Genomic DNA, 18642 nt, shown 5'->3' on the forward strand with positions numbered 1-18642 from the left:
CTTACCTAAACACTGGATGGTAAAAGCACATGTGCTCCAAGTCACCACAGGAATGCGTGGATCAACTTCATTTGGAGCAGCCTTTAATCCAATTCTGTAAATTGCAGTGGCAAAGAGAAGGACCATCTCTTTGATACTATTAGAATATCTGTCTCTATAGAAGAAGCAAAGGAGAATGTCAGTCTGTGAACTGGTGACAACAGATACTTCAGAAATTCAAGGGATAGATTGAGATTATCTATGATCAGTCACAGTCATTTTAAGAAGAAGTCAACAGTGATTTGTCTTTATGAATCAGTAATCCTTGATAACAGGCTTGAAATCCCAGTGTGTTTCAACCAGAAATTTTTGTTTATTATTGTGGACTGCTTTCAGGTTAAATCAGAACTGCAGTAAATTATCATTTGATCTGGGTTGTATATTTAAGATAGTGATAGTTGATCAACAGATAAAATTGAATTAGGGCCTCTCTGCTTTTGCTTTCCTAATCATGTTAAGTAAATCAGGGATTATTGTCAAAGTTGTTACCAGAGTGGGATATAAAAAGCTACAATATGGAAGATCACAAATTAAGAAATGAAGGCAATCCATATAAGGAGCAGAATTACCATAAGACATACTTTTTCACTAATATATACTCTAGGGCAGAGGTGTTGAACTTATTTGTTACGGGGGCCAGATCTGACACAAATGTCACTTTGTCGGGCCAGCCATGTGTGCCATAAAACATAATAGCAGGTAGCGGAGATATAAACTGTATAAAGGAAAGCAACGGTTAGGCTCTGAGTTGTTGTATACCCACCACAAGGCCCCATCGGCTGGGGTGTGTGTGTGGAAAGGAAAACACATATAGATGGACTGGAGAGCCAGTGGTGCAGCACTGGGCAGATGCTCCCACACTGCTTGACTCCTGCAGATGAGGTTGTTCCACCGTGCTGAAACTACAATTGGAGTGGCTCCGCCCACTCCCCCATGAGCAGTCTCCTGTTCCCTCCCTTTCACTAGTTGCTCATGGGCCACATAAGAACCCTGGATGGGCCAGTTCCGGCCCCTGGGCCTTATGTTTGACATCCCTGCTCTAGGGAGCTTAAGAGAATTCTCTAAAAAGCAAAGCTTTTCAATGTACAACTTTGACCTTATATAATAAGTTTATATGCCTTATATATGTCTTAATCCCCCTTCCCAGGACTCATGTTTCACCCAACAGACTACAATGCCCAAAGTATATATTCTAGATTTATCTAAGACAAATAGAAAAGTGACTGTTTACACTTACAAAGGCTGAACTCCAAAGCTGAGAATGGAATGGAAGTCTGAGGAAGAATTCTCCACTTCTTTACTGCATAGAAATGTTTGCTTTTCTTCTTTTTGAAAAAGAAAAAAATCATAAGTCAAACTGCAATAGATGAACAAACTGAAATAAAAACTACTCATGTTAATTCAAAATTACTTAGAAAAAATAATGTAGTCTCTGCTTAATTATTCCTATATGGTATTCTGAGAAAATAAGGATTAACTGTGGCATGTAGTAAAGAGGAAAGTAGCACGGGATTATTTTGCAAGTGGGTCCTGAAAAGTTTAGAAGCGTCCCATTCAAACAAACTGGAGAATGACTGCTTTGCAGGACACTTCCATTATCTTTAAATAATCCACACAATTATTCTGTAACTTTCCCTAAAGTGTTCCTGCAACAGCATAAGAATAAGGTAATATAGCTGTGTTTAAAGATTCAAACTGTTAAATCTATTTTCCCAAAGGTAAAGAACTGCATAAAAAGCTAACCTTGAAGACCCTTCTTGCTGTAACCATATATCCTGGCCATAACAATTTCAATCCACTTTGACAAAGGCAGAAGCTGAGCCACCAATTCGGCATCTTCACTGGCAACATAAAAGGAAAGTGGTCACTGAACAACAGCACATAACCAGAAGTCTACTCCTCCATCCAGGCTCTGAGATGCACATAAATTAGTTATTAAATTAATTATCCAGTTGTTAAAGTAATTATTTGAATACTACGAATAAGGCTCATTGTGGAAATAAATACAACGAGCTCTAGAAAGAGGGTCTGGGCGGGTACCCTCGCCTTGGGCGCACAGTGTCAATTTGCTCTGGTGACTTCGGCAAGGTATAATGACATAGAGATTACCATTTTCTCCAGGGGAACTGAACTCTGCCATCTGAAGAGCAGTTGTAATTCTGAGTGATCTCCAGCCCTCCCCTGGAGATTGGAAACAATGGTTCCCCTTGAGGAAATGGTTGGTTTGGAGGGTAGAGTCTATGGCATTGTACCTGTCTTTAACCCTATCTCCTTCCCAGCCAAAGTTCAACATGCCATTATCTACCCCTCTGAATTCAGCTTTCCATCTCCACACCACACCTGGAGCCTCTACCTAGGAAAAGTATAGTTTTTCTCCACCTCAGTGGGGACCCAATCAGGAGGGGAAGTGACTTCAGCAGGGTATAATGACACAGAGTCCACCCTGCAAAGTAGCCATTTTCTCCAGGGGAACTGATCTTTGCCATCTGGAGAGCAGTTTTAATTCTGAGTGATCTCCAGCCCTCACCTGGAGAATGGCAGCAATGGTTCCCCAGGAGGAAATGGTTGGTTTGGAGGGTGTATGGCATTGTACCTGTCTGAGGTCCCACCCCTCCTCAAACCCCACCCTCTCCAGGCTCCATTCCTCAAACCTCCAGGAATTTCCCAAGCTGGACGTGGCAACCCTATTTCCTTCCCAGCCAACCATCAAAATACCATTATCTGCCCCTCTGACTTCAGGTTTCCATCTCTTCCTCCCTCCCTGTAGCGTCTATCTAGGAAAAGTACAGTCTTTCGCCACAGTGGGGACCAAAGTAGCTCACATCATTCTCCTCTCCCCCTTTTGATTTGCGCAACAACCCTGTGAGCAGGTTACACTGAAAGTCTGTGAGTGGTCTGAAATCACCCAATTAGCTTCCACAGGAAGAACTTGGCTCTGGAAGACCCTGTTCTGAAGTGCTAACTACTACGTTACACTGGCTGTCTTGGGGGGCCACTTCAGCAGAGTATAATGACACAGAGCCCACCATTTTCTCAAGGGGAACTGATTTCTGCCATCTGGAGAGCAGTTGTAATTCTGAGTGATCTCCAGTCCTCACCTGGAGATTGGCAACAATGGTTTCCCAGGTGGAAATGGCTGGTTTGGAGGGTGGAGTTTATGGTATTGTAACTGTCTGAGGTCCCACCCCTCCACAAACCCCACCTTCTCCAGGCTCCATCCCTCAAATCTCCAGGAATTTCTCAACCTGGAGTTGGCAACCCTATCTCCCTCACAGCCAACCATCAACCTACAGTTATCTGCCCCTCTGGAGAGCAGTTTTAATTCTAAGTGATCTCCAGCCCTCACCTGCAAATTGGCAGCAATGGTTCCCTAGGAGGAAAAGGACAGTCTTTGTTTGCAGTGGAGACCAAAGCAGCTTATATCATTCTCCTCTCCCCGTTTTGATCTGCACAATAACTCTGTAAGGTAGGTTAGGTTGAAAGTCTGTGACTGGTCCGAAATCACCCACTCAACTTCCACAGCAAGAACCTGGGTCTAGCAGACCCTGCTCTGAAGCGCTAACTGCTACGCCTAGGGTAACCAACCTCCAGGTGGAGCCTGAAGATCACTGAGTATCACAACTGAACTCTAGACAACAGATCTCTCCCCCCTGGAGAAAATAACTGCTTTGGAGTGTGGGTTCTATGGCATTCTATTCAGCTGAGGCCTCTCCTCTCCCCAAACTCTGGCTTCCTTAGACTCCACCACAGAATATGCAAGAATTTTCCAACCTGGAGTTGGCAACCCTACTGGCCCCAATGAGTTCCCCACAAAGGCCTGGAAAGCGCCTCCTGCTTTTGCCTTTTTACTGACAGAGCCAAGCTTGGTTGCCTAGCAACAGCAACTAAGGTAAAAGTTAGTCCCACAGGCGCCAAGAAGGAGAAATATCTTCGTCAGGAGAGACAGCCGTTTTGATACTTTATTCTGTGAGGGAAGAGTGTTCAGGCTAGCAGTGGGCAGGGGAGAGGAGCAGACCCATCCCCAGCCAATGGCACATGAGTACTCTTGAGTGGCAGTTGATGGGCCAATGGCTGATGGAGCGTACTGCACAGCCAATGGGAGAACTAGAAATGGCCAATACATGAGGGAATTATATATATATAGGATGAAATAACCTTTAGAAAAATATTCTTCTCTCTCTACACAGGGAGGATGAGCAAACATATGACTACTGTTAAACAGCTACTGACATCAAACTCAGGCAAGAATGAATCAACTACTTTCTCCTTGTACATGACAAGAAAACTGCTTTTACACATAAGTACTGAGAAAATTAAACAATGTAACATACCTGTTTATCTTCTGTATCTGCAAAGGAATAATGGGAATAACAGTGTTGCACAGGGATTTGCAGAGTGGGCAGAGATATTCTCCATTTTCTAAGTCAAAAACCTGCTCAACATGAAGACGTTGCCGGGAGTTTAGCTGAATGGCTTCAAAGTATCTGCAATATTCAAATGGAAACCAGAGAGAAAGCTTCCAGAGCAACATAAAAGTTTTTATATCCATTTAACTCTTCTGTGCTAGAATCCCTTGCCCTTACTGACTTGGCTTCCTTATAGAAATTTTATATGCTTAAGAACAAGAGAATGGAAAGGGCTGTGTCCAGCAAGTGCACATCTGCAGAGAGGCAGCAAAACCTTATATCTCTTTAATGAACTACCTGGCTCTGTGGGAGAACTAGAAGTGGCTGGCAGTGAAAAACCATGCCTGGCCCAGTTCAATAGGCAGTATATACAGCTGCTGGGGTGGGAGGATGAATTCCAGGGGCTTCTCAAGGGAGAATAAGTTTCCCAGTTTAGACCCTTCGGATCACAGGGACTAAGTATGAATGATATTGTCCCTTCTTCATTTCTTGGTTGTCAACCTTTCCTTCCCATTCTGCTGAAATGACTATAAACCAGCTATGTGAAAATTGGCTGTTCTAAACACTGCCTAAAGATTTATAAATCTGCTCACTTGTTATAGGGTGAACCAATGTATGGGATAGGTCCTGTTCAGGTATTACTTTTCAGGGGCAGTTCTCAGCGTAGGATTAGCCCCTGCTTCTCATGCATCTCCTACATCGTCTCATCCAAGAGGTGAAGACTTATCTGGGCTGCACTACATTTATTTGAACAGACTCTCCATAATCCTCCAATCTGTTTCAGGGGTGTGTGTTGTTTTTTTGGTGAGAAGAATCAGGTAGCCTAGGAGATCCAGTGTTCAACTAAATGCAGTGTTTCAATAAATGTAATACATTCATACAGTATGTGAACTGCATCCTCTATCTACAGGAAAGGAGAGGCACTGGTACCCACGGAAAATACTTCTAAGTTGAGAACTGAACCTAGAATGCACTGCTGAACAAGCTTGAGGTGATTTAAAACAGTCTTGCATGTAAACACTATAAAAATATGCACTCCCATACACAGGCAGAAACATCACACTAGATAACTGTTATTACACCTTTGAGTATTTCAATGACGTATTCCACTGTTATTATAAAAACCAGTATACTCTAAATTGCTATTTTTGCCTGTTATTTTGCCTTGTATTTTTAAGCATATGCTCGTGTTAACTTGCTCTAACTTCTTACACAGAAACATCTGACTGATGCTCTCGCACTTTAACCATTAAAATAAGCTTAAGCACCCTAAAAGAGAGTCTATCGATTAAGCAAATAAAATATATTTAAAGTTTCTGCTTACTTCTGCCAGCAAGCAGCATGCATCACATGACCACAACTTCCTGTATGAATTCCACATGACAAGTCAGTACCCATGAAGAGAGGATCTAGTTTATAAATGAGGGAAAGTGACATCAAGAACATCTGCATCATTTAATCAAACAGAAACATGAAGAACCAAATAACAAATTTTGCACAAAAAGAAGAATTTTGTCAGGACTAGCAACAGTTTTTGATTTCATGTAGTAACAGGAGTTTTCTGCATTAAATCCCAAATAGCAGCTTTTCCTTTTACATTTGACAAGGATTTAAAAAAAAAAACTTGGAAGACACCAAGGACCTTTCATACGGCAGGTTAAGTTTTCAACACTAAACATTATGATTTGTTTTAAGACTGCAACAGCAAACGGCAACGTACTGGTGCTGTTTTCTTATGATTGCATTGCAATGAGACACGAGGAAAGATGTGGATTTCCCCCCACAATATTTAGTTTACAGAATAAAAATTAAGACATAGAATAACAGTAAGTACTCTGTGTTCAAAGTTCTTCACAAACATTAGCTTGTGGCCGTCCTTACAACAGTCCTCTAAGGTTGGCCAGCTGAGGTCACCAAGAGAGTCTATTACAGGGACAAGATTTGAATAAGGGATTTCCCCTCATTCTTTGGCTGCTATGCTATGTCAGCATATTCCTTATTTTTAAAAGTTCTACCTCAGAAGAAGAGTAGGTTTTTATGTCCTGCTTTTCATTACCTTATGGAGTCTCAAAGCGACTTACAATCACATTCCCTTCCTCTCCCCACAGCAGGCACCTTGTGAGATAGGTGGGGCTGAGAGAGTTCTGAGAGAACTGTGTGACTGGCCTAAGGTCACTGAGGGGGCTTCATGTGAAGGAGTGGGGAATCAAACCCAGTTCTCTAGATCAGAGTCCACCACTATTAACCAAAACACCATGCTGGTTTTCACCCCTTTCTCAACATGGGATCCAGGGTAGCAAGTGTCACAAATTCTCTGTAATTTTCTCAGCTATATGGCTTTCACACAAACGATTCCCAAAAGTTTCACAACAAAAAATGTCATTTTGTAGCAGATTGATAAGATATAGCACCAAAATGAGTTCCTAGATGAAGTCAGTGACAATGCAAGCAAGTTGCTAATAGAGGGATACATACCTACTGGAAATTCAAGCACTTTCCCCCTGTTCTGGGTTAAGGTAGTGGATCTCTGCACACAGGCAGATAGAACCATGGCAGCGTTATCCAGCCTCACTTCCTGTTCTTCCTGACACAAGATACATGTCAACATCTCTTTTTCTGTAAAAGATGGACCTCGCTGGGGCCCCAAGGCAATTCTGGAGTAATCCACGGTTGGCAGTGTGCTGGAAAGGCACAGAGACAAGGTTCAAACAAACAGATTTCTGTTAAATGCATAAGATTTCTTCTGACAAACAACCAAATTTGAAATGTATATCAAAATAACGAACAAATAAGTTTTATAAAGTTGTGCTTTACCCCCAGCTAAACTACAAATGCACTAGTTGTCAACCAGAATACACTAAATAAAATAAAGTCCATTACAGAAATGTATTAGGAGAGTAAATCACAGACAGTCGTAAACACTACATCAACAACATATGGCCATGGTCCGGCTTACCTGAGGGACCGCCTTTTCCCATTTATACCCCAGAGAGCACTACGGTCCGGGGCACAACAACGTTTAACTATTCCAGGCCCCAAGGATGCGAGGCTTGCCATCACCAAGGCCAGGGCGTTTTCGGTGGCGGCTCCTTACTGGTGGAACGAGCTCCCGGAGGAGCTCTTCCGCCAGGCTTTTAAACAGGAGCCGCCACCACCACTGTTACCACCAACTATTTCATTGAACATCTGGAATGGGACTGGCCTACTATGGACTACGCCATTTAATATCTGGACCATAGGATTGGCCATAAGATCAGGAAATTGCTGGAATGGAAATTCACACCATCTATGTTAATACTGCGAGCATCTTAAACGTTATTGTTGTAACGTTAAGAATATTTTATATTATTTTAATGTTTTATGGTTTTATGCTAATTCGGCATACTTTGCCGTCTTCTGTGAGCCGCCCAGAGCCTGTTTACAGGGTGGGCGGGGTATAAATATAAGTATAAATATAAATAAATAAATAAACAAGGATTTATCAAGCCTATAAATTAATATTTGAAAATATTCTCATGCACTCATTTTTAAAATTCATAATCTAAGCCCTGTTTGGGCATGATTTCTTCCCTGGAATTTCACTTGGGGAGACACTAGAAGCTGATCTTAGGATAAGGTCATCCTAACCATTGCTCCCCTAATGCAAGGGGAGAGAACTGAACGACCAATCTAAGACCTTGCCTAGTCTTGCAAAATGTGATCTCTTCTTCCAGGGTCAGAAAAGTCACATGCTCAAATAAATGCGGCATTGCCCTGAGATCAGGTCTGATCGGCATGCCTCACTACTTATAAAGTTGGAACATCTTATGATATGCCAGAGGGAAATGTAAATAGTATCCCTTCCCCATTCACTATGTGTATACATAGAATCAGGGCTATTTTTGGGCAGGAACGCACAGGAACGGAGTTCCGGCTGGCTTCAGAGTTGGCCACGCCCACTACAGCCAAAACCTCTGCATGCGTAGCTACAGAGGGAAGGCCTGGAGAGCGACCCCCCCTGGAGACTCCAAGCTTTCCCTTCCCTTCAAGGGGGGCTTGCCCGGGCTCTCCGCAGTCACGGGGCGCCCGGGCAAGCCAAGGGAAGGCATGGGGGTGTAGCCTAATATGCCAATGAGCTGTGCTGTCGGGGCTGTGACCCAATATGCTAATGAGTTTCTGCTGTTGGGTGTGGCCTATTATGCTATTGAGTTCCTGCTGGGCTTTTTCTACCAAAAGAATCCTGCATAGAATAAAACGTTTATGGGGTATGTGTGGTACACTTACTATGCATGTAACATACAAAAGGATTCCTAATTTATGCAATCTAAGACTAACAGGGGCATGAATGTTTTTAAAACCTAAGTAAAAAGCTGCAGAACAAGCACCAGAAGGGCTATAGGAAGCTATGAGAACTTCTACAGCTTTAACTTAAACCTGTAAGATTTATGGAGAAGCAGCAGCAAATACTGAATCTAAGATGTTATAGTATCTAATTCATTACAAAAAACTATATAACTTTGGTACTCAAAATAATGTGTACACCATATTTACCAATACACTGAGAAATTTCAATCACCCATCAGACCAGAGATATTATGGGTTGGATCCACACAGCTTTGCAGCTGGTCAAAAGGGAGGAGTGGGTCCCTGCTGATTACTCAAAAGGCTATGATAGGGATCATGGGACTGGAAGAGACAAAAGCCACATGTGATAGGGCGCTGCAGTATGGAGGAGACTGAGCTGAACAGCTGGCCGAATTCAACTCTATGGTTCCACTGGAGCAATAAAAACTTTGCACTGCTTTTTATTGTCAGAAAGCTAGTGATGATTTTATAATTGGTTACTCTTTCTTCCTACCTTTCTTCTTCCATAACATCTCTTCCTTGTATTTCTTGTGTATTCTCATATAAGAGCTTGTGAGTTTCAATGAAATTCTTCTGCAAGGCAGACATCTGGGCCATGATCTTCTGGCGATGTAGCCTAGCTGCTTCTGCCTTCCTCTTCCTCTCTGCCTTTTCCTTGTCCTGAGTACTTTGTACCTTATTTAGCATCAGAAAATAAATGAATCCACTTATTAACAAAAGTTCCCTTAAATGGCATTTGATCTCTTTCTTTCCATTGAAAACAGAGTAGGATTACAGAACAGGACGTGCTTGTCATTGCTCATGGCGAGACTGCAGGTCAGCCAAAATTAAAGTTGGAGGCCACTGCTCAACATCTGAATCCTTGCACAGCTGGCCCACATACACCACTCTCAGCTGCTGGCCACTCTCCCCCAACAGCAGAGAATAGATTGACTGCCCTGGACACAAGCCTGGCTGAAGAAGGAAGTCTGGTTCCTCTAAACCAACTTCCCACAACATTTGTGGGGAGGGGGAGAAGATACAGCAACTCCCACCCTGAAAAATCAGTAGTTTGCAAATGCTGCATTTATCCAACGCCTGCAGAATGTGCATTAGTTTTGGGACATAAATCATAAACATTAAACAGCTGCTCCCTGACCTCAGCAAAAATATTCTGTGCTACCCTCTCTTTAGAGGGGAAACAGCACAGAGATCTCTCAGAGCAAGAGAATACAGAACTTCAAGGAAATGGCAGTGACGCTGCTTCTGTGAAGGCCGGCTGCAGAGCAATATGCCAGCAAGGCATGCTGGTAGACAGGCAAGGGAAGGAACAAAGAGGCTCCTTGCAAATTATTTTGGATTCCCACTTACATACTTTTCAGTTCCTTTAACATCACTGAACTTAAGTGACTTGATGGATCAGAGTTCCAATTTGACACCATTCAACTGTTTTTCTATATTATTTCTTTCTTGATTTATGGTTACCTCATGGACTTTTGTAGTTTCTGATGCAGATGCAGTAGCAATTGTTGGCAAATTAGACTTCTCTCTTAGATGTTTTATTGTTTCAAACATCTAGGAACAAAGGTATGATTGTTAAACTATGGATTATATACTGTACAAATGATGCTATGAGGTCATGTTTGATAACAGTTTGCCCTGGGAAACATCGGTACAGGCCATACTTGGTAGCAACACTGTTAGATACAGCTGGTACTTTTGCCTCACACTACCTTTCCCTCCAAATATGATGTACTAGGTCAGTCTCTGTAAAACCTGCTGGTAACACATCTACATATGAAGCTTCTCAGAAGGTACACAGAGCATAATTCTGTTGATCATATAAAAGGATCACAATTACATCTTTCCTTATTGGAAAAAGAGTTGTCAGAAGTCTATGGCTGAACCTAAGCTTGCGTTGTATTTACTGGCCAACATTGTTTTGTCACTAGGGATGTACATTTGGATACTTCTGGTCTGGTACATCTGAAGAATACCTTCTTGGTGTTTTCCAGATATATTTGTATACCTGGATTTCTCAGAATACCAATAATCGGACCCTGAATATTTCTGGGAATATTCAAGGCTAGCATAGCATTTTAAAGCTGTTTTCTTTATATTTTACAGGTTTCTCAGGTAATAGCAGTTAGGGGGAAGGAGGCAGCTCTTTCTGGCAATGGGATGAAATGTTAGGGAGAGTATCAGAACAGGTTGCCAGATCATGCCATTTCTCTCAGGGCCTTCCATGGCTCTCTGAATAGGTACAAAGAAAATAAAAAGAGACTTGCCCCGCAGCTTATCTCCACTGCAAGGCTAGATTTTTTAAAAGCCTTGCTGGTACTTGCTGCTACTTCTGCTCTGGTCTGTGCCTTAGAATTTCTGCTGCCTGCAAAGGAAGGCATTCTTGTTCTGTGCCCAGACATCTTCAGGACTGGCTTACCCACAGGGGATTTTGTTTTAAAATGTTATTTACATTTTTCTTCAAGTTATTCTGTTTTTTATTTTTGTCTGAGGGTTGTAGTTGGGGGCCCCCCCTCTGTTTTCTTTCCGTCTCTTTTAAAAATAGTTTTCCTTGCTTTGCTTTGCTTGTTTTTGGAATTTTTAAACTGCTTTGTATTCTCTCTGTTTCAAAAATTCTAAATTTTTTAAGGGGTTGTGCTTGGGTGGGGGGAGGAATTTCCAGGTTGTCACTATTTTAAAGCTTTTATGTTTTTGCATTCTTCTGGTTCTGGTTTTACAGTTCTTTGATGGTTTTAAATGTCTCACTACGTTTTAGTAACAGTTAACTGCAGGTGAGGGTTTAGGTATTTTACAAGAAAATACATTTCAGTTTAGGGTTAGTGCTCCTGCCCCCCCCCCAAAAAAAATAAGTAGGCTTTGGTTGGATTTCAAAAAGTTATTTTAAAAAATTGGCCCATCTAATGGCCAATTAGTTGCTTCTGTAAAAAATGTGTGAAACCAATTTCCGTCCTCTATACACATACATGTAAACCATGCCATAGATTCATTATGATAGTGATTTTGTTTCAGTTTCTTTCCTAACTAATCCCTAATATGGAATTAGAGAGCATATGGATGGCCCAACTAACTGTGATGCTGAAAAATCCATGAAGGATTCTTGTAGTTTTGATAAAGTATATAACAGGTGCAGGGGGAAACTGGCTTTTAACTGTTTTCCTTCAATACTGCTGTATCCTCAGTTAGTCTAGTGGGGAGGAACATACAGCCACTGTGAATGCCTGTATATTTCTCCCTGTGGGGCAAGTGGCAGCTCCAAGGGACAGACTGAGGTCATGAAAATGTGGTAAGGGTTAACGCACAGTTCCCAATCCCAGACCGTCGCCTGAAGCTGGTTTACTCTGAAATGAACAGATCTCTAGTATTACGCTTAGTTTGACTCTGAGTTTTTCTTTTCAGTGAGCCACCCACTATCATCACCCAGCTTCCTGGCGAGTCACAGACAGTTTAGATTCTGCTAGTGTGTAGGTAAAGCTAGGAATTTTTTTAGATCACTGTTTAGCTGTTCAAAATTTAAGGCGATTGGCAAGTTTTAGAAAGCTACAAATCCTTCATTTTATAACAAACATGGATTTCCAGTGAACTGTTTCCTTCTCAAAAAAACAAAATACTAAAAAATACATCGACACAATTTGTCCTATGAAGTTGTTACACAAGCAGCATTCTATGAAATAGTGTTAGCAGATTCCTTTAAAAGTTCAAGCTTGGCTTTAAACAGAACTATGCATGTCTCTTGCTTTCCTTACTTGCAATACCCAGTTGATCATATCCTTTTGGGATTCTAGCTGTTGAATTCCTTTCAGTTTTTCCAAAATCATTAGTATATTCATTGCATTCAAAGCAGAGCTTCCCATTCCTTTGGAAATAGATAACAAGAACTTAATAAAAATATGAGTATACGCTGTTTAAAAGTATATGGACATATATATGGACAGATTTTAAAATACATGGATGTGTTTTAAAGTTACAGGAGACCTCTTTTTGTTACATCTCTTTCATCACTGCTATAACACTGATACCTTACAATTCTTCGCAAGTTACAAGCCACAGAGGACTGTACCACAGAGATGGCTTAGGATCATTCTCATTACTTCTCCACAGACTCAAACATAACCTGAAAGTGTCTCTGTGACCCTATAGATAATTACAGTGTAATTACAGACAATTTGCTTATACTCTGGTTCAAATATTTTGCCCACCACCAAATGGAGGTTAGCATAATCAGGGGTTACAACAATCAGCAGCAGTCTGTAGATTTAAATGACGACACTTGCCTCTAATTCAGATGAAGATATTTCCAGACAAATCAAGAACCTGACCAACATCCGTGTTTTAAAATGAGTGACCCTTCAAACATTTCTTTAGCATGCATTTTGTTTATTAATGGCCATTTGCTGCTGGTGAGAACTCTTCAGGGCTTTCTACATTCAAGATCAAGCACTCCATCTTCACTTCAAATATCTGTCCCTCTGCTGCTGAGAAACCACTTTATAATTTGGTTCCCTAGATCAGTGAATTAACTTTTTAGTTCAGTACAGCAAAAAGATCTTATAAGAGGCGGCACTTACTTGATGCTTTGTGGTAGAAGTCAAAGGTCACTTCTTCTTCTGGAACCTTCTCTAACTGTTGTTTTTCTTCTAATAAACCCAAAGCAAGGAGGTGAAGAACCTAGGAAAGTACAAACCTGTATGATTTTCACTTAGTCTACTATTATGACACACCCTCTGGCTTGCAAGATATGTGTTCCTACCTAGGAAAGTACAAACCTGTATGATTTATTCAGGCCTCCTCACACATGCATGTTTTCACTTAGTCTACTATTATGACACACTCTCTGGCTTGCAAGATATGTTCCCATGCTGACCATGTAGGAGGGAAAAAGAAGAACTTGCCATTACCTGGCTACCCAGCTGTCCAGCACTTGACTGTTTCCTAAAAAAAATGCAGCAGGTAAATCTGCTGGTGTTCTTCACTGCAATTAGGATTTCCTGCACAGATTTATGTAAAATATGGGAAATGAAAGACCATTGACAAGCAGTCATTAATCCCCTAACTCAAAATGAGGCATGCCTGATGAGGCCAACTGAGACAAAGTGATTAAAATGCGTTTTTTGGGGGGTCCAGTGGGTGGTCTGGGAATACCTGGCATTACAACTGTGAGAATCAGGTCTGGATGGTATCCTGACAGGATGCTCTGCATTTCTCTCCTTGTAACATTGTTACTAATGGCTAATTAGATGTGAATTTTTAAATGAAACCTGGACCCGACTCACTTTCCCTGCAGTGTAGTATTCTGTAGCTCCAAAATAACACCTCCCAGGGATGCTTCATTCCAGAAAATGGCACTGAGGGAAAAGAGAAGCCTCTCCTCCCCTTGGGCCACAGTCCCCATCTGAATCAGGCCCCTGCGGTGCTTTGAAAATTAGTTCCACACAGATGCTATGTGGCTACTGGAAAACCAAGTCAGTTCCAGACAATCTGGACATGTCCCATTTAAAAAGTCACATCTTATTTTGGCACTAAATCAAGCACTGTATACCCTCCTGAAAATGCACATGGACATCATTATTTCAAAAATAAGTCATCAGGTTGGATCCAGATTCAGATGCAATTTCCCACTAACAGAAGGCACCAGTTAGTGGAATGGAAGTTCCCTGCTTCCTTGTGGCAACTCACTGAACTCCTCTTAATGCTGCTCTGGGGGGACAGGGGACCCTTGAGGCTAAAGCTGTAAAACAGACAAATGGGAGGGGGTTACCGCAGAAATACTGCAATAGAGAGAGACAAGCAGGGATCCATGATACCTACAGGGGACCCCTTCCCCCTCTTAGCTTTCCACTGGGCCTGCTGCAGCTTCCTGCCCCACCCCACCATTGCTGCCACTGCCATTAGGTATGGTGCAGCTCCCCCCCCCACTGTGGCCACCGCCGAGCCTGCCACAGCTCCCACCATGGCTCCCTGCCCCTCCATCACTAGCCCAGCATGACTCTCAGCCTCCACCACAGCCTCCCTCGTTACTGCTGCCGAGCCCTGCACAGCTCCTGGCCTCCACCATGGCTACCACCACCCCCTTCACTACAGCTGATGGCCTCTACTGCAGCTCCCACGCCCTTCACTATTGCTGCTACTGGCAGTGAGCCTGGTGGTGCTCCTGGACTTTGCTGCCAGGCCCACTGCAACTCCTGCTCTCCCCTTCAACTCAGTTGCTTGTCCGCACTTGAATATTAGATATATGATGATCATTGCTCAATATCCAATAGCAATAGGGGAAGTTGTGCTTATAATATGAAATAGATTAACCAGAAGTCTGGGTTCCATCAACATTTTTGCCCATAAGCAAAACCTAACAAATAAGAATTTCACATTCTATATCTTTTGCACTAGTTGCTTTGTTGCATTTTTAAAAAAATGTTTCTGTTATTTTATTGCATAGTGCGTAAATTCCAGGCACTTTGAGTTCCCTAGGCCCTCAATTAAGCAGAAGAGCATGAAAGCTATACTACCATACTTTTTAAATGCCAAAAAGATTATAGGAAATTTTAGCCTAAGCTCAGTGGAACTACTACTGACCATAATCTACTGAAAAGTTGTGCCCAAACAGAGGAACAAAACAGTAATAGGTATGACAGCCAAACCTGCTAAGGACTATATGATGTAGTGTATTTATTCTTACGTTACAGAACATTTAATTCATATATAATGTGTCAAATTGAGTGCATTCACACATTCAGCTGGGACTCATTAATTGAGGGCAAAGATGAGTATGACTTGGGCATGCATAATAATACATGCTAATATTATTTTTCTTTCACTTAAATTCAGCTGTTAGGGTGGCTTCCAGTTTGCTTGGGCTCTAGCAGAGTGGGGAGACTGGAAGCAGTATTTAACCCTTCACCCACTAGAACATTCTCCCAGTCCAAATCACTGCTCCCCAACTGCTGTTAGCCCTGTGGGAGGAAAAGAAACACAGACACTGATGCTGTTTGTACAATTCTCTTACTTGCGGGACTAACAGAAGAAGTAGGGGAAAGGTGAGGTAGATTAGGAAAACTATGCAGGGCAAATTGGTAGCCCATGCAGCTGAATTTGAATACGGGGGGGGGGGGGGGGGAGGAGTACAAACCCACAGCCACTTTTGTCCCTGATCAACAGCAAAGTATATGTCATTAAAACCTGTTTTTAAAAACGGATTCATTCACTATAGCCATTCAAATATATTCCTCTGGCATTCAAGGGCAAACTAAATGCTAGAACAACATACAGAATATAGCCTTGATGTTCAGCATTTTTACTACATTGTCACATAATGGGGAAACCCTCAAGAAAGTAAAGGTAACAGAATTACAAACAAAGCAGAACCAGAGCCTGACCATCATTTCTCAGAGTACAGTAAAAAACTTGAGTCATTTCCCTTTTATTATCCTCAGAATCTCATCACACACATACCAACTTATGGGGAAAAACTTGTTTTTGAAACAAAATGAAGCTTATTACAGTAACAGCCCAGACTGGGTTCAATTGGATTTCTGGGCTGCAGAAAAGAGTACCTGTTGTTCCCCTCCCCATGTTGGCCCCTGATCAAAAGAGAAATTCTAGAGGAAAACATTGTTGGCAAGCATACCATCTGGATCATTCCTTCAGTCCACAAATGGCTTTCCAGCTCTAGTGCTCTTTGCAAAACAGTTCTCAGAATATGCATCATGATATCACAGTTTAGAACTTTCACCACATTTCTGAAAGCAGCACTGAATTCAGGAGGTGCTGGAGGTGGCAGTGCTAAAAAGGCAGACAAATACATGTTTTATTAATTTTATCTTATTTATTTACTTAAAAGTCATCAACTGTACTCTCAGCTAATGGGCCTCAAGGCAGTTTTAAATGTAAAATGAATAAAACAAACCAAAAACTACAAAACAAGCACTAAAATGGTGGAGTAGTCAAATTTAAAGCTGTTCTAAAACTAAAAAATCAATTCAGTATTGAAAATGTAGACCAGCAATCTTCACAAGGATAAAAGCGAGGAGAGAGAAGTCAACTAAATGTCTAGGCAAACAGAAAAATCATCACCTGATGCCTAAAACTAAAGCCAGACAATAATTATGTCCAGGAAAGCAGCTGTGGGAACGATAATTCAGTATTGAAAATGTAGACCAGCAATCTTCACAAGGATAAAAGTGAGGAGAGAGAAGTCAACTAAATGTCTAGGCAAACAGAAAAATCATCACCTGATGCCTAAAACTAAAGCCAGACAATAATTACGTCCAGGAAAGCAGCTGTGGGAACAATGTTCTACAACCAAGGTGCCACCAGTGAAAAGGCACTGTCTCTAGTGTCCATTCAAATCAGTTCTGAAGCAGGGCCTCTGTTGCTGATCATAACTGCCAGGCAGGTTTTATATTATTTATTGCACCATTTAAATCCTGCCTTTCTGCCCAGAGATACCAAGAGGGTGTTTTAGGCACCCTGACCACTGGAAGGGATCTTTCTGAGTTTTACCCAAAACCTTTTAGCTAGACATGCCTGGAATTGAACCTGGAACCCACGTCTACAAAAACATAAATTACATGTGACTGAGCTGTAGCTCTCCCATACAAATTTGCTCAGCAGCAAGCATTACACCCAAATAAGCTCCCAAACCCAGAGTTTTAAAAAAAATCCCAAAAACCCTTCCTAAGATCATTGATGGAGTTTAACAGTAACAACTTTGTGGGGAAAGGAACAATGATGTACAATGTCCTAAGCACTTTGGAGGAAGTGTGGGGAAAATGCTCTAGACAGAGAGCTAGTTTATAATTTGTATCAGGGTAAGTCAGGGGGTATTGAAATATAACCTCACAATGACTGGCATTTACTTAACACTACATATAAGCTCCTCCAATATGACATCAACCTCCTTCAACAAGACATCAACCTCTATAATCAAACAGTTTTGTATGCAACAGTCTTGGTGAAGTAAAACTAGACAGGGCCAAGCAGTGACTGCAACATGATCCTAAGCCAGTGAAGCAGAGCTCAATGACTTTAACTTATGTTTGTGACAGTTTCCATATCTCCAGAAGTATAAAAAGTGCCATAGGTCACTGGACACTGGTGGAGGAAGCAGTACACATTCCTTGCTAGTATGGTACATTGGTGTTTGTACACAAATGAAGTGACAACACTGTTCTTTTACATGGTAGCATACAAAATTTACCATATAGGGAGCTCAGATCTCCAGATGTTTTAAGTCATTTTGTTTGCAAATATGTGGCTCAGCAGTAAACAACATTTTCATTGTCTTTGATCATTAATGGTTATCAACTGAGCCAAAATTCTTGTTTTATCAGTATTGTACTTCGTGTAAATCAGCCAAATTTCAACCTGTTACCTTCATCTCTGTTTTCCTGCACTCTTCTTTTCTTTTGCATATGTTCAGCCTGTTAAAAGAGAGTCAACTAATTTATTCCCAGGAGTAGCAATAAAATAAAGGATCTCTTGACTAAATGCATGAAAGATATTTAGTACATTCAGAAGTATATCAGGCAGGCTTAACTATCAAATAGCGTAACAGAGAAACTCCCAGTGCATTGCTTCTCTCCCCTCTTGAACAGAATGAACAGAAACTGATGTATCTCCCAGTGCATTGCTTCTCTCCCCTCTTAGCATCTACCAATGAACAGAAACTGATGTATTAACATTTCAACTGGGAATGCTAAGATAACAAACTCTGCTTTGACAATTCCTTAGATATGCAGAACATATCATAAGGAAAGCTGGATTAGATTTAAATGATGGTAGAATGAAAACTGGTGGAAGCAAAATTAACAATTTGAGATATGCAGATGACATCACATTACTGGCAGAAAACAGTGAATGT

General features: G+C 41.5%; 1 protein-coding gene across 1 annotated transcript in view; it reads right to left on the minus strand.

Annotated features, from left to right (window-relative positions):
• Positions 1-18642, minus strand: part of UBR1 (ubiquitin protein ligase E3 component n-recognin 1) — a 105186-nt gene that overhangs the window by 18403 nt on the left and 68141 nt on the right. Inside the window, exons 24-35 of the mRNA XM_015420081.1 lie at positions 18154-18202; positions 16408-16562; positions 13355-13454; positions 12533-12642; positions 10254-10343; positions 9283-9464; positions 6921-7126; positions 5770-5854; positions 4371-4523; positions 1783-1880; positions 1277-1364; positions 6-154 (exon numbers count right to left, since the gene is read on the minus strand). Of these exons, the coding sequence (XP_015275567.1) occupies positions 6-154; positions 1277-1364; positions 1783-1880; positions 4371-4523; positions 5770-5854; positions 6921-7126; positions 9283-9464; positions 10254-10343; positions 12533-12642; positions 13355-13454; positions 16408-16562; positions 18154-18202 (1465 nt within the window). The remainder of the gene's footprint in view (positions 1-5; positions 155-1276; positions 1365-1782; positions 1881-4370; positions 4524-5769; positions 5855-6920; positions 7127-9282; positions 9465-10253; positions 10344-12532; positions 12643-13354; positions 13455-16407; positions 16563-18153; positions 18203-18642) is intronic.

The sequence above is a fragment of the Gekko japonicus genome, unplaced genomic scaffold, assembly GCF_001447785.1.
Source record: "Gekko japonicus isolate JY-2015 unplaced genomic scaffold, Gekko_japonicus_V1.1 scaffold27, whole genome shotgun sequence".
Taxonomy (NCBI): Eukaryota; Metazoa; Chordata; class Lepidosauria; order Squamata; family Gekkonidae; genus Gekko; species Gekko japonicus.